Source organism: Papio anubis, chromosome 4, assembly GCF_008728515.1.
Source record: "Papio anubis isolate 15944 chromosome 4, Panubis1.0, whole genome shotgun sequence".
In the NCBI taxonomy this organism is placed as follows: domain Eukaryota; kingdom Metazoa; phylum Chordata; class Mammalia; order Primates; family Cercopithecidae; genus Papio; species Papio anubis.
Window position 1 is genome coordinate 4,415,257 of NC_044979.1, and position 16,907 is coordinate 4,432,163.

General features: G+C 42.6%; 1 protein-coding gene across 3 annotated transcripts in view; it reads right to left on the bottom strand.

Annotated features, from left to right (window-relative positions):
• Positions 1-16,907, bottom strand: part of DPP6 (dipeptidyl peptidase like 6) — a 1,015,511-nt gene that overhangs the window by 35,976 nt on the left and 962,628 nt on the right. For all 3 annotated transcript variants that reach the window (XM_017957362.3, XM_009204279.4, XM_017957361.3), the window contains exon 17: positions 3,483-3,530. In XM_017957362.3, coding sequence (XP_017812851.3) covers positions 3,483-3,530 — 48 coding nt within the window. The remainder of the gene's footprint in view (positions 1-3,482; positions 3,531-16,907) is intronic.

Below are 16,907 nucleotides of genomic sequence, written 5' to 3' on the forward strand. Positions count from 1 at the left end.
AACGTGGAGCCCCTCAAACCATGAAGTCTGCATGTAACATAGACCCTGAGCAAGATGGGGCCCCTACTGTCCTCCTGAGGATGGGAATGACAATCACCTCAGCCACATTTAATCTTTTCTTTTTGTTTTCCAAGTTAAAATGGCAGCTTAAGTCACCATCCTGAAAGAGCTTGAACTATTTTGACAGCCAGAAATACAGAAACAGGCTAGGATGGGATGAAATATTCCTAGAGTTTGAATTAGGCTCCAGGAAACCCAGAGTCAAATACTGCTATATAAATAGGCTTGTAAAATACATGGGACCAAAATAATTCTAAACGCCGTCCAGTTTCCAATTAGTCAGCACTTTGCTGAGGTCAAGCGCAATGGTGTTACCTTCAGGTTCACTGTTAAATTTCACACAGAGAAGAAGGGAGTACAGGCATGCAACACCAGCCCCATCCTGTGTGCACAGTGCTTTTTATTTCTTAAGCCACTGGGTCCTATCTCTTTGCTTCCAGGAGTCACAGTCACCAAAGTGACAGCTCAACTGCAAACAGTGAAATGCTTCCCAAAAAAGTTCCCATCTATACAGCTCCACGATGGATTTGGATGGCAACCTAGGGCCTATGGTCTGTCAATATTGATTGGATTGATTGGTTAATGCAGTAGCCAATACCCTACAGAAGAAAAGAAGTGGTTGTTTGGTTTTCCAGCAGAGTTAACAAAATTTCCCGGATCTTTGAGCACATTAGTGTGTTGTACTTGCTGGAAGACATTTGGTCAATTCTTACTGGGACTCTCTTCCAAAGAATTGCACCTCAGCCCGCCTATATATTACTTTATTCTTATAAATGGAATAAATGAAACATTTTCTCAATGAAGTCACACACGTCTAAGATATAGGCCGGCTTCATTTTCGTTCACACATGAGCCTTGGAAACTGTTGACTTGATCCAGCACTGTGGGAGCTGGTAGGAGCCCCAAGGACTGACCACATCCAGGCTGGAAGTGGCTTAGAAGTCAAAATGCATGTCCCAAAAGTAGGGACTATATTAACCTTTGAACTTGAATAGATTAATAATAGCTTCCCCCAAAGAAGTAGAAAGCATTTAAGGGAATGACTTTTGTAAGAAGAGCCGTATGCTATATCATATTTTTCAAAGTCAAAAAATACTTTTGTGTTTTTTGTTAGACCACAGATTAGAAAAAACTTTTAAATTTGAAATAATTATAGATTCCTAGGAAGTTGCACAAATGGTACATAGAGTCCTGTGTCCCCACTTCCAGGGTCCCCAGTGGTGGCATCTCACAGAACCATCGGGTAACAGCCAACCCGGGAGGCTGCAATGCTGTGAGCTGCATTGGACACCTCATCTAATTTCTACCAGATCATCCATTTTTTAAGAAGGGGAAACCCTCACAAATATCAGAAAGGTGTCCACGGACTCTAAATCTTATCAAATACTCAACATGAAAGTACACATTTTCTTAAGGAAAAAAAAGATGTCATAGTTGAGGCTCTGTGCAACATCTGCATTTTTTCAGGGAAAATTCCACCTAAAGAGGTCTAGCACGGGTATTTTAAATGTTCACTGTTATGCTGCAGTACGTCTGTCAGACTCCACCGACCCCAGGCCTCGGTGGAAGTTCTAGCCCAGCCTCTGTGGCCTCCTGGAGGGCTCTTCACAGACACGTACCCGTTAGAGTGGGCAGAGGGTGTGTGGATGCAGTGGGCGGGTGGGAGACACAGGCAATCGCTCCCAACATCCTTCGAGGGATACTGCCCCCATTGCACAAATGGCCCAGATTCCCAAACCTTGCAGGTGAGGCTGGAAAGGGGCCGGGGCAGGTGAACCTCTTTGCTGGGGAAACCAGCCCCTCCTCTGGGGAGGAAGACAGGAAGGCCATCCCGATTCTTCTCAGCACCGGGTCCTTCCAATGGCCATTCTCAGTGTTTCTGTGTATACATTCTGACATCCACTTTATGGCTTTTGGCGGGGGGGGGGGGGGGGCTTTAAAATCTATTCATTTATTGCTGGTTTTATGATTACTTATGCTTTGGTTTTGAATTTCTAATGATGATTTGATAGCTTGGCAGACGACCATCATTATTGGCTAAGTGCTGTCTCTTTAAACAAATCTATTTTGTCCACTGTGGAACACTTGAACCACTTCACGATGTCTAAACATATGTTTGGAGTTCTCCTTTCCAACATGCCCCCCTCCTCCCCAGTTCTCCTGGACCTTAAAGTACCGTCACAGAGAGAGGGATCAGGGAGCTGCTGACGCTCGATGGTCACTGGAGACGCGGAGTCACCTCTGTCTCCAGACCTAGGGGAACTGCGGACCCTGGCCATGAGGTTTGCCCTCCTGCCAGGGAAGGGGGCTCCCGGATGTGGAAGGGAGTGGGAGGGATTTGGGGGAAGGAGGACACAGGCTGCTTTGGGTTAGACAGAGGGAGGGCTGGAAAGGGAGGGACCGAGGGCGAGTTCTCTTTGCTTCTCAGCTGTGCTGCGTGTCTGCCTCCCACTGCACACAGCATACATCCCTCGCATAAACATGGATGTGCCCGTGGCGACCTGCGTGGGGTCCCTCCGAGCAAACACATGCCTCAAGAGACCCTGGGAGGTCTTACAAAGACTCCGTTCTTGACCAAACTTGAGTGAGGCTCCTCTGAGTCCTCTTGTTGACCAGGCTTCAACCTTGATCCTATCCTGTCTTTGGCCTGCATTGCCCAGCTTTGGCAAGAAGTCCCTGCCCCTGATATCTGATCACCCTCCATAAATGAGCAAGTTCCTCATCCTCCACCTTTGAGCCTAAGTCCTTGTCCTGCCTTCAGCAAGGATCTTGTGAGATCAGCTTAGCAAAAATCCCCTCCCACCGATGCCTTCTCTTAGCAGTTGTCCATCCACGGACCCCTCTCTCTGCTCGTTGGCCATAATAAAGCCCCACCGGATCTTGCTGTATTTGAAGTTGAGCCTGAATCTCCCTCCCCTTTCACAACAGTCCTGAAAAAGCCTTCCCTACCATTTTACAAAAGGCAGAATCAGTTTTTCTCTGACATCCTGTGCAGCATGGATGCAGAGACCCTCCATGCCATGAAGCCCCCAGACCCACAAAGACAGATGAGCCCCCATGCGCCCCTCAAGTCTTGGCGCCACATGGCAGGTTCTCAGTGGGGATGGACTCATGTCAGGCTACAAAGCCTTTCGAGCTGGCTGTTCAGAGGATGTCAGGCTATGACCTGGGTAGCCCTGGAATGACCCTCCAGGCTCAGCACTTGTGAAGGGGTGTGGGGCCCTCTGATTGGGGTATGCAGACCCTGGCTTTCATCATATTTAGCCGATATTGGTGATCAGCATGGCCTACTCTGAACTGCTAGGACAGGACTCCTCCCTCTGTCTCTGAGTAGGAGAATGTGGGCCAGCTGATCTCATAGAGTGTTTTGCTTCCTTTCTCCTGAGTCTCAGGAAAATTTAAGGAAAAAAAAGAGCACTTACTTTTCTTATCTGTTGTGTTGTGCACCGTCACCATAGGAATACCAGGACCTGTGTTGGGCAGAGAATAGCCAGGAAGAAAACAAAGACGAAGCCATTAGTTTAGCTGACAACAGAAAAAGAAAACAAGTTTTCCTTATACTATGGAGATAGATGTGCAGAGCCTGGAGAACCCAAATTCACAGAAGAGTAATCAATGATGGGATGGCAGAGGCCAGGCCAGCAGGGGGGCCAAGGCACAGCTCCCTACCTCTGCACCTGTGTTAATTACAACACACCCAACTCAAAGTCCATATTTTCAGATTATTGTAACGCCATAAAACATCATTCTATGAAGTATCACATTTGGTTTATATCCTCATAACCTCATTTTTTACCACACAGACGCACATTCCAGGATGGCTTTATGGGTTCTTATAAATTAATGAAGCCTCAGTGCTAAGTCTGCTGGCTACCCCAGGAAGGATGTCACTCCATCCAATGGGTCTCTCATAACACCTTGTATAAACTTATTCATGTAACAGGAACATTTTGAAAATGTCAAACTATATTTCAGTTTTCCCTTGAATCACTAGCTTGCAGCTTCCCAGCTGCAGGAATATTGCAGCCCTGAGAAGTGAGAAGTAAGGTCCAATTCAGGACCAAGTGGCCCCTGATCTGTTTTCTCTGCAGGTGACTTCTCAATTCTTCTTAGCAAAAGGTGAGTCCAGAAAGAAAAAAAAAAAGTCTCTGAATTATTTTCTATATCTTTTTGAAAACATATTAACAGGCAGGGCTGGTGACTTTTCCAATCTTATTTCAGCCATTGCCCTCTGCACTCACCTACTCCAGCTAGCTGGCCTTCCTGTAGGGCTGGAGGCATGTCAGGCCTTTTCCCACTGAGCCGCTTGTTCTCACTGCCTGAAATGCTCTGCCCCTAGACACTGCCATGGCCTGTCTTTCTCTTCATTCAAATCTCTACTCAAATGCCTTCTCCGACTGTCCCATCTAAAGGAACTCCCCTCCATGACCCTGTGGTCAGCCTCCATCCTCACGGCTTTCCTGATCTTTGTAGAACTTATTACCACACACTATGCTATCAGGGCCTTATAATATGTAATTATCAGTGTACTTGCTGTCCTTCTCTTCATCTATTGCACTAGGATGTAAGCTCTGAGAGAGTCAAGAACAGTTCAGATTCACTGCTGTTATTTTCTGCATCGAGAAGGGTGTTTTGAATAGAGTTGGTGCTCGATTGCATGTTTGTGGAGTGAATGCTGAATGAGAAAGCACAGAGCATGCAGGAGAGGCAGGAGAGGCAGGAGAGGCTGCCCCTTTGGCTCAGGTGGATTGTGGGAAGATGCAGGGAGAAAGAGGAAGTGGAAAGTGGGTGGTCCGAGGGAGACAGATGCACCGTGGGAACACCATGGCCAGGGCTGCCTGCAGCACCGTGACCCAGGATGCCATGGACTCACAAGGGGTGGCTATAGCAAAGCTGAAGGATGCACACTGTCTTGGGCAGAGGGATGGCTGGAGTTCAGTATTCCTGCAGTCATCATCAAAACTCCCCACACACTTCTGAGGGGCCATCTGACAACTGGCTGAAAGTCAGGGAATCTGCTATGGATCCCACCATGCTGAGGGCTTCAGGGCCTCACTGCAGAGGCCCCAGAGTGGACACCCTAGTCCAGGGCCCAAAGAGCATGTAGCAGAAATGCAAGGAGTCCTCTCCCCTTGAGAGGTAAGGTGGAAGGTCTGGCCGGTGCCCATCCACAGGTCCAGCTGAGCTGAGACACATAGACTGTGGGTCATGCTGGCCTTGGACATCAGAGCAGAGGCCTATCTGCTGCCCAAGGACTGGATCCAGGCTCTATCCCAGGCACAAAGTCCAGGAGTCCAGGGCCCTTTCCCCCATGTGGTGCCCTCTCTGTTCACCCACAGGTGGGGCTGCCAGAGGATAGGCAGGATGCCTGGTTCCATGTGGTGCTCAGATAAAGAATAAGCATTTTCTTACCGTAAGTGTGTCCCATGCAGCATTTGGGACACACTACAAAAAAATTATTTGTGGTTTAGCTAAAATTCAAATGTAATTGAGTATCTTAAATTTTTACTTGCTAAATATGGCAACCCCTACCCAGTGAGGGAACAGTGATCTGAAAGTCCACATACTTACACCCAAAGAGGCAGCACTTAGCAAAAGAGATTGAAATACCAGTTTAAATTATTGAGTTAAACTAAGTTTCTTGGCTCTAAGATCCACTTCCCCCCCATGGGGAGTTCAAGTGGAAGAAAGATGACTGAAAAATAAAGAACCTATATCTATTTTCTCTGCACATTTCAGGGTGAGTAAATTTGCAAACAGAATATCTCCTATGTTCTTATTAATAATGTAAACAATTGTTATTTATTTAGTGCCTACTACGTAAAAGGCATGCTGTTAGGTTTTTTATGAATAATTTCTAATCAAATCCTTACAGCAGCTCTGCAAAGTAGATATTTCTAACCATATTTTACAGAGGAAAAAAACCACAGGTATAGATAGTTTTAAGTCTTTTGTCTCATCCATGCAATAAAAAAGCTACTGAGCCTGAATTAGTCGCTTTTCATCTTTAATTCACAAACTTAATATATGTTTCTAAAAAACTTCAAACACTAAAGAAAGGAACAAAGTAACAGTGATCTGTTTTATCACCACTTCCCAGAGGTAACCTAAATGTTGCTAAAATGTACTTAAAAATGCTTGTATGCACATACATGGTCATATTTACACATGAGCACGTATTTTAAAACATAGACAAAAATAACATGAAAATGGTTGCATGTATATCTGCAAGCTTTATAAAATCTTAACATTACACCGTATTACTCTATTTTAAGTTAGTTTTTCTAAAGTTTATTTCTTGAAAGGCTAAAAAAAAATTGACAAGAATTTAGCCAGACTAAGAAAAAAAGAGAGAAGATGCAAACAAAATCAGAAATGAAGGAGGAAATGTTACAGCTGATAACACAGGAATACAAAGGATCTTAAGAGACTACTATGAGCAGTTACATGGTAACAAATTGGATAACCAAGAAGAAATGGATAAATTCCTAAAAACATATAATCTACCAAGACCGAATCATGAAGAAATTGAAGAGATCAATAATGAGAAAGAAGATTGAATCAATAATAAAAAGTCTCCTATCAAAGAAAAGCCCAGGACCTGATGGCTTCACTGCTGAATCCTACCAACATTTAGAGAAGAACTAATACCAGTCCTTCTCAAACTCTTCCAAAAAATGGGACGGGAGGGAATACTTCCAGACTCATTTTATGAGGCCAGCATTACCCTGACACCAAAGCCAGACAAAGAGACTAGCAAACTCCCCCACCCCTGCCAAAAACCCCATCTACAGTCTAATATCCCTAATGAACATAGATGCAAAAACCCTCAACAAAATACTGGCAAATCATATTCAATGGTACATTAGAAGGATCACTAATTGGAAAACCAAACATCGTATGTTCTCACTCATAAGTGGGAGCTAAGCTGTTGAGGATACAAAGGCATAAAAATGATACAATGGACTTTGGGGACTTGGAGGAAAGGGTAGGAGGGTGGTGAGGCATAAAAGACTACAAATTGGGTTCAGTGTATACTGCTTGGGTGATGAGTGCACCAAAATCTCACAAATCACCACTAAATAACTTACTCATGTAATCAAATATCACCAGTTCCTCAAAAACCTATGGAAATAAACAATTTTTTTAAAAAAGGATCATTCATCATAATCAAGTGGGATGCAGCTCTGGGATGCAAGGATGGTTCAACATACACAAATCAGTAAATGTGATTCACCATATTAACAAAATGAAGGCCATGCAATCCTTGCAATAGATGCAAAAAAGGCATTTGACAAATGCTTCAACATCCTTTCATGATAAACGCTGTCAAAAAGTAGGTATAGAAGGAATGTTCCTCAACACAATAAAGGCCATCTATGCCAAACCCATAGCTAACATCATATTCCATGGTGAAGCTGAAGCCTTTTCCTCTAAGATCAGAGCAAGACAAGGATACCCACTCTCACCACTTCTATTCAACATAATCCTAGGTGTTTTAGCAAGAGCAATTAGGCAAGAAAATGAAATAAAAGTCATCCAAATAGTAAAGGAAGAAGTGAATTTTTCTGTTTGCTGATGACGTGATCTTTTATAGAGAGAACCATAAAGATTGCACCAAAGGAGTGTTACAAGTGATAAACAAATTTGGTAAAGCTACAGATTACACAATGCAACATAAAAATCAGCACTGTTTCTATATACTAAAAATGAACTATCTACAAGTAAATTAAGAAAACAATCCCATTTACAATGGCATCAAAAAAAGATACTTAGGAGTAAGTTCAAGGAGGTAAAAAATATGTATACTGAATACTATAAAAATTGATGAAAGAAAATTGAAGACGACACAAATAAATGGAAAGATATCCCCTGTTCATGGACTGGAAGAATTAATATTGTTAAAATGTCCATACTACCCAAAGCGATTTGTAGATTCAATGCAATCTGTATCCAAATTTCAAAGTCATTCTTCATAGAAACAGAACAAAACTGATTTTTCCACAGAAAAATCCTAAAATTCACATGGAACCACAAAGACCCCAAATAGCCAAAGCAATCTTGATCAAAAAGAATAAAACAGGAGGCATCACACCAAATAGTAATCAAACAGCACAGTAGTAATCAAAACAGCATAGTACTAACATAAAAACAGACACATCAACCAATGGAATAGGATAGAGAGCTCAGAAATAAATCAATTCTTCTATGTTAATTTATTTTTCACAAAGATGCCAAGAACACACACTGGGGAAAGGACAGTCTCTTCAATAAGCAGTGTCGGAAAAGCTGGCTATTCACATGCAGGAGGAGGAAACTGGACTCTTATCTCACTCCTTATACAATAATCAACTCAAAATGGATTAAAGGCTTCAGTATAAGACCTGAAATTGTAAAACTATTGGAAGAAAACATAGTGAAAAAGCTCCATGACATTGGTCTGGGCAATGATTCTTGGATTGGACCCCAAAAGCACAGGCAGGCAACAAAAGCCAAGCCAGGCAAATGGGGTTGCATCATCCTAAACTTCTGCACAACAAAGAAAGCAATTAATAGAGTGAAAAGACATTTCATGAATTGTGTTGAAAATACCGGCACGTCGTATATCACATAAGGGGCTAATAACCAAAATATGTAAGGAATTCAAACTACTCAATAGCAAGAAAACATGTAACCCTATTAAAAATGGGCAAAGGTCCTGAATTTGTCAAAAGAAGACATGCAAATAGACAATAGATACAGGAAAAATGCTCAGCATCACTAATCATTGGGGAAATGCAAATTAAAACTACAATAAGATATAAACTCATACCTGTGGGATGGCTATGATTTAAATTAAAGAAAAAGCTAACAGGTGTCGGTGAAGATGTGGAAAATAGGAAGCCTTCATATGCCATGGGGGGAAGGTAAGTTAGTAAAGCTATTTTGTAAAACAATATGGTAGTTCCTCAAAAAACTAAAAATAGAATTTCCCTATGATTCAGCAATCTCACTGCTGTGTAAAGATCCAAAGGAATTGAAATCAGGATGTTGAAGAGCTGTCTGCACTTCCGTGTTTACTGCAGCACTGCTCATAACAGCCCAGACATGGAGACAGCCTACACGCCCATTGACAGATGAATGGATTAAAACATAGGTACATACACACAATGGAGAACTACTCAGTCTTAGAGACGAAGAGACTTGTGTCACTTGTGACAACATGGATGAATCTAGAAGACATTATGCTAAGTGAAATAAGCCAGGCACAGAAGGAGAAATGTCACATGATCTCACTCATATGTGAAATCTAAAAATGTTGATTTCATAGAAGCAAAGAGTAGAAAGATGGTTATCAGAGGCTGACGTGAGGGGGCGGCAGGTGGGGAAAAGGGAGTTGTCGGTCGAAGGGTACACAGTTTCAGTTAGACAGAAGGAATACATTTTGGTGTCTATTGTACAGCACGGTGACTCTAGGTAATAATAATGTATTGTGTATTTCAAAATTGCTAAAAGAGTGGAGTTTTAAATGTTTTCATCACAAAGAATGATAAATGCGTGAAGTGACAGATATGTTAATTAGCCTGATTTGATCATTCCACAATGTATGTATGTATATAACATCACATTGTACCCAATTAATATATGCAATTATTAATGATGAATAAAAATGAAAGAGCCTCAAACCAAACAAAATAAAAGAATATGGGGAAGACAATAATAAATAAGTAGTGTTGAGTACAAAAAAAACCAAGACATAACAAACAGCTACCATGTCATTTGCGTTCCTTCCCTAATCCCAGTCCTCTCTCCTCCCAGAAGTGACCATAATTTTGAAGTTAATGTTGATCATTTCTCTGCATATTTAAAAGATATTTCTACCACGTGGCTATGTATTCATAATAATACACATGCCATATATAGTATGATGTGACATGTCTCAACGTAACACATTTTGTACGGTCTTGACATCTTGTCTGGCCCCTACAAGAGGGTGAAGCCATGTGTGGGGGTGTGAGTGGGCACGGCCACTCTGGAGAACAGCTTAGCGATATCCGTGACATCTGAAGATGCTCATGTGTATGACCTGTGGGCTCCACTCCTGGGAACACATCTCGGAGCATCCTCTGCACCCGTGCACAAGAAGGCCGGCAGAAGATTGTTCCTAACAGCAGCTATGTACAGGTCACAACGGGAAATTACTCAGCTACTCATTAGCAGGAGACTAAATGAACAAAACGCAGTTACTCACATGGCAGAATATTATAGAGCATGCAGAACGAATTAGTAGATCTACACCTATCAACATGGGCCAACATGAAGAATATAAGGTGAAGCGAAAACATCAAGTAGCAGAAAGGTAAATACTATAATATACAATTATGTAAATCGTTTTTAAAAGTTGTAAAACTTCATTTTTGAAGAGATGCATAGGATCCCATCATATGGAAATGTAATCATTTATTTAGTCCATTGTCTACTGGTGGATATTTTGGGTTGTTTCCTTTCATTTTCTGCTACCTTAAAACAGTGTTGCTGAAAAACCTCTTACATACATCTTTGCACATGGGTAAGACTGCCTCTGTCGTTAAGCTAGTTGGTAGCACTGCAGTTGCTGTTTTAAAAAGGTTTTACAGTCAGCGTTCATGAAATAATCTTGTGGTGTCAAACACACAACTCCTGACTCTCAATGGTGTGAAACAAGGAAGCTGACTTTTGCTAATGTTGCATCCTGGTAACCAGGTCTGCAGCAGCCCGGCTGTGCTCTCCTGGGCTCTCCTCTAGGATGCGTCTTCTTTCTAGGATCCTGGCTGAAAGATCAGCCTTCATCTGGAACAGGCTGAGCTCACGACAAAAGGAAATGAGCAAGGGGTGCTTGCAGAAATGCACGATGAAAGGGGAGAAAAGAATATAAATGTGTTTGTTACTACTCCAATGGTAAAACTGGCAAATTACATATATACACACACACATATATATAATTTATTTATATATATTTATATATACATTATATATGTATATTTTACCTCAATAAAAATAAATTTAAAAAGAAATATTACTAAAAAATATTTTGCATAATTAAAAAATGTCCAGGACATGGTGCAGTTCATGTCCACTCTTATGCTGTTGGCCAAGATGCATCCCATTGGTTCCAACAGAGCAGGGATGAGTCTCTAGCTCCATGGAGGCCCCGCAGGCCTCATGGCCATGGGGTGGAAGATGATCTTTTTACAGGGAGGGGCTGTGAAACACGGGGAACAATAAGACAGTCTACACGGAAAGTCAAAACAGTTCACATTTTAGTAAATACTGTCTAGTTGCTCTCCAACTGATAATATACGGAGATCTAGGTTCTATCTTAAAAAAGTTTTTAAAACCACTCTAATGGGTAAATGTTTGAATTTTTAGAAATTTTGAGTAAAGCTGGACACCTTTTTTTTATTATTATACTTTAAGTTCCAGGGTACATGTGCACAATGTGCAGGTTTGTTACATATGTATACATGAGCCATGTTGGTGTGCTGCACCCATCAACTCGTCATTTACATTAGGTATCTCTCCTAATGCTACCCCTCCCCCCTCCCCCCTTGACATTTGCATTTCTCATGTGTTTTCCTGACTACAAACTGTCCTCTCTCATTCTTTGTCCACTTACATGGCATTGCTGCTTTTTTATGTTATTTAGAAGCTAGTTGTTTCTTACCACGTTGCTGCAGGTATTTCTCCTGCGTGCTTTCTAATTTGTGACTGAAGAAAGCGCCATAAGTACCAATAATAGCAACTGTCACACTGAATTGCAATTTTAAAGCCATAGCTGCTCGGACCATGTTCCTACCCCATCTCAGACAGACAGAAAGACAAACACATTCTGAAATCCTTGGGCCATGAAGCCGTGTCTCATCCCCTCTACCTATTCTGAACCTTGGACTCAGCATTGTATAAAAATGTTTGCTGAACAGATTAATGGTTAATGAATGAATGACCTCCTAAGCATATAATTGGCTATGACATATCAAGGTAGCAAATTTAAATTAGGCTAACGAAAGGTCTCTCAAGACCATTCTCGGAGTCCTGCTTTTTCTAATTCAGGCTGCGGTCTCTCTGTTCATACATAGGGAATCCCCTGCCCTTTTCACTAAGTGCCAAGGGTAGCAGTCTCCATGTCTAAGACCGGAATTATGTTCTGTTTGTGAAGCTGTATGACAACCAGGCCATCTTCACTATATTTTAATATAGAATACTTCTTTACACTAGTGGAATACAAAGAACGTAAATAAAATTACATTTAAGGAGGCCACTAAACAAAAGTTGAAACACAGCTTCTCTGTATCATTTTATATCTGTTGATTCCTAACCCCAGGCAGTCTAACTGAGTCTCTGCCCTGAGATCAGACCCTCTGGTGGTCTGAGGTCGGCTCCGCAGGCTGCCTTCGCATCTGCCTTCTCTGGCCCAGGGTATGCACGCCCACTACTGTCTGTGTGAACTGCAGGACTACCACAGGCCTCAAGGTTTCTGTGATGGCCCCTGAAAACTGCAAATAATCCAGGAAAACATCTAAATCAAAAAACATTTTCTCCTAATAAGGAAACAGAAGGAGAATCCTAATTAGGAATCAGATACTTAAAATTTGTGCTACTTTGGCCAGACTAGACCCATGTTAGCATTTACCTAAGATTTCCAGAGAAGAGGGGACATGCCGAACACATGAAGAACATACACAGAATTTTGGGGGAGCTGGTACTATTCAAGAGGAACACTTTAAACCTATTTTAAACAACAGAGAATACTTTTACCAAGGAGACTTATGAGGGGCTTTTACCACTGAAGTCTCACATTGGTTTTTACTTGTTTTCCTCTTCTTCCAAATGATCTTACATAAGTCTGGTCAGTAAAACTTATTAGATGATTTGTTTCATACAATAGGAAGCTTTTGCCCTTTTGTCTCTGATGCCTGTAAGACAATCCATCTGTATTGCCTGGGCACAGATTCTTGTGTCTAAACCTTAGGACTTCACTCAGCTGCTATTCTTCTGACAATTCATATTCATAGTTTCTTTTTTACTTTGCGTGTAATTCAACAAATAGGTATTGAGATGCCACTATGTGCAAGACATGGTGCTATGTGCTGGGGAAACAGACAGAAACAGACAAAGGATTTGCTCTTAGGGAGCTCAGAGTCCAGTACGGAAGACAGACTTGCATGAAAATACGCTTTGATACCACGCGGGGACTCCCATAAGTAAAGAAGGGGTCAGGAGACCAGCTATTTTGTGATTCCAGGTAAGCAGTTTTCCTTATCTGGATCTCAACTGCAGGATACAGGCTTGCTAAGATCTACTTTTAGTAAGAGCAACAGCAACTTCAGCAAAAACAACAGCAGCCAACATTTTTTTCCTACTATCTGCCTGTTACTGCACTGGGCTCTTAGAGACATTCTCTCAACCTTGTCACAACTCTATGTGATGGGGATACCCTCCTCCAGAGATGAGAATTCTGTGGTCAGAGTCTGCCTTTGCAATGTCAACGTTTTGCCATGGTCATAGGAAAGGATGGAAGGAGATGGTGTACACCTGTACTGACAAAGAGGTTCTAAGTCTGAGGGGAAGGAAAGAAGAAAGAAAAGAGGCTGAGAACACGGGATTGCTTTTCTGTTCTTTCTCAGCCAATATCTCTGGTATCTTTATGTTTATGTCTAGTCTTGGAACATAGGATATGCTTTTATTTATATATTTATTTATTTAAGACAAGGTCTCACTCTGTTGCCCAGGCTGGAGGACAGTGGCACTGTCTGGGCTCACTGCAACTTCTTCCCCCCTGGGCTCAAGTGATCCTCCCATCTCAACCTTCCAAGTAGCTGGGACTCCAGGCATGCGCCACCATGCCTGGCTAGTTTATGTATTTAGGATACGCTTTTAAATGAAAGCATGCAATCATATTTCATTGTGAGTTCCTTCCTGGGTCAGGTCAAATATTAGATATCTGATTCTGTATGCATTTGCCTAATGACACACTCTTATGTGCACGCTCCCAGATTCACGTGAACATAGGCGTCAGCAAAAATGTGTTCACTAGGATTCTCTCTGCCTGGTCCTCAAATTATTTCCTAAGTCCTTGGTAAATAAGCCTGCCTCGTGGCTGGTGCAGCTTTGGAGCATGCAGTAACAGCCCTGATGTTCAAAATGAAATGTGCAATGGCACGCCTGCTGACAGCAGAAAACTGATGGTGTCTGCTCTGCCTTTGCTTACGAGGGGATAACCGCAACAAAAACAACACTTAGCCCTTCAAAAACTTTGGTTGGTGACACATACTATTTTGGCTCAAGTTCAATATCTGACTTCCAGAATTTATATTGTTCCTGGAAAGGAAAAGAAACAAATGGAAGCAAGTGAATTCACAACCCACACATAAGGTCGTTTGTCCCCCGTAAAGATCCTGTGGCCAGAGGGACGAAAAAAAAAAAAAAATCAGATTACCAAAAGAAAAGCTTTGAATTACACAACAGACGTGTGAACAGAAAATATTTATCTCTGCGCCTCTGGTTTCCAGCCCCAGTCATTTTAGAGCATTAATTTGCACCTGCTCAACTGGAGACAGAAATGTGACAATTCCAGATGAAAACGAAGTAATTAAAAAGGACACAAAACTGTAAAAGAAAAAAGTCATCAGAATAAATAAAAAAAATTCATAAAGACAGCGCTTGTCTCCCTTTCCCTCATGTGTATCCTCAGAGGATGTTTATGTGACAGATAATTTCCAACCAGCAGCTAAACTCCTAGTATGTAAACAATGGAGATTCAAACAGCCTGGCCGGCACCACGGATATCTCCTAAGCGTTGATGAATGGTTTCAAAGAACAGCTGCGAGCAGAGGCAGGCTCTGGCCGTGCGAGATAATTGGCATGGCCCGCTGCGAACAGGCTCCAGATCTCTTTATTTGCCCGTTCATGCATTATGCATGCCTGATGCATAAAGTTTGTACATTGAGGTGATATTATCATACTAATAAACAGGGAGCTAGCCAAGCTACCAGAACTACTGTGGATAATTAAAATATTTGTTCCGAGGACAGCATTTCCTAGTCAACACTGCCGACAGGTTTCCTTGCCGTTTGATTTGGAAACCTTGTTCTCGCTGACATCAAACCTGGGACTGAGGCTGCCCCACCCCCTCCACGCCGTGTCCCACAGCATTTAGTTTTGCTTCAATCCCATTTCATGTGTCCAGGGAACTTGAAAGTGATCCTATTTCCCATGCAGCAGTCCGAGGAGTGCGGCACGAGGGGGGCCGTGGAAACGGATGGGTTGTTTTACACGCTCACAAATGATGGGGAGGCAAAATGTCACGTGGGCTTTTTATAGTCACAGGGAACCTCTTGCTCTAGACATTACCAGTGACACTCAGGGCTCATGACAAGCATTTTCAGTAAGGGAAACCTTCCCAATCATAAAAAAAAAAAAAAAAAAAAAGAAGAAGAAAAGAAAAGGTCCTCTGCACACTCCCAAAATTCAGCTTGCACCTTTGAGTAGTTGATTCGTAAAAGCCTTAGGTTTTAGGAATTATCTGCGTTGAACTCACAGCATCACTTTTATACCCCTTAGAGTGATGTTTTCAGGTGTTTCACGTGATTCACAGAATTCCAAGTATGAAAGAAGGAACTTAGTATTTCAGTTTTGTGAGCTGAGGCAAGCCTGCAGTGGGGAAAAGGCTACAGGGGGGCAAAAGCCTGCAGGGAGGCAAAAGCCTGCTGTGGGGGCAAAGCCTGCTGTTGTGGGGGAGGGGGCAAAAGCCTGCAGGGGAAAGGTGCAGCGCTCACTGGCTGTTTCGTCCGCCCCGACCGAGGTGCAGCTAGACTGTGGATGGAGTGTCTGGCCCCACTTCCCGGCCTTCTCAGCATACTTCTCACAGCTTCTGGTATGACCCTGGCCCTCAGATTGTCATAGCACTGAGCACAGTCTGCCATGTTGTGACTCAAAGTTCTGCAATGACTTTTGATTCAAGCAATGAAGTTCTAATTTGATTTCCAGCAATCTAGTTATGTCTTATCTCTTCAACTGTACTTGAAACTTAGGAACCTATTTTGTACCCCTTTGCGTCCCACCTAGGAAAACGTCCATTGATTTGTTAACAGCAAGTCGCCAACTGATAGTCGCCGGTAGGATGAATGGGTGGATAATTCATGGATGGTGCACATGCCCGGGAAGCTGCACACTTGGTGGAGTCAGTTCCGAGTCGGTGGCGCGTTCTCTCGAATAACCTCTAAATCGCAGGCTACCTGTGTTAGAGGTTAGCTTTGCTTTTGAAAAAAGGCACAAGCTCGTTGAAACCAAGCTTTGTAATGAAGGTGTGATAAAATTCATGATTAGGTAACACTGCCAACAGTTAAGCAGACTAAGAAGTAAAAAGTTGTATATTCCTTAGGAGTCTGGAATGTAAAAACAGTTTTCCAAGAGGAAATCTAGAAACTTCCGAGCACATCCTCATCGTGGGAATAAATGCTCAGCTTCCCGAGACGGTGCTTGCGTGTACAAATTATGATGTGTCGAGAAACTCAGGCTCCTTTTCATCAACACAGTGAGCATGGGTTACATGGGAGTCCATCTTTGCTTCCCTTCTGATCAGACCTAGACACAGGACAGGTCACTGCAGTGAGGAGGAGGCTGGAAAGGCGTCCGCTTCCTGTGGATTCCTCAGTCTGCATGGAGGCTGAGGTTGCTGCCCATCCTCCTCTTTAACCCCTGATGGTTGGTCCACCGACTGACAGCAGAGTGGAGGGATGTGGGTGGCATCTCGCCCTGACCACCTGCCTGGTGTGTGTCCTAAGGGTAGGGACTTCTGTTCTCAGCTATCTGTAAGGCGGGAGATGTCA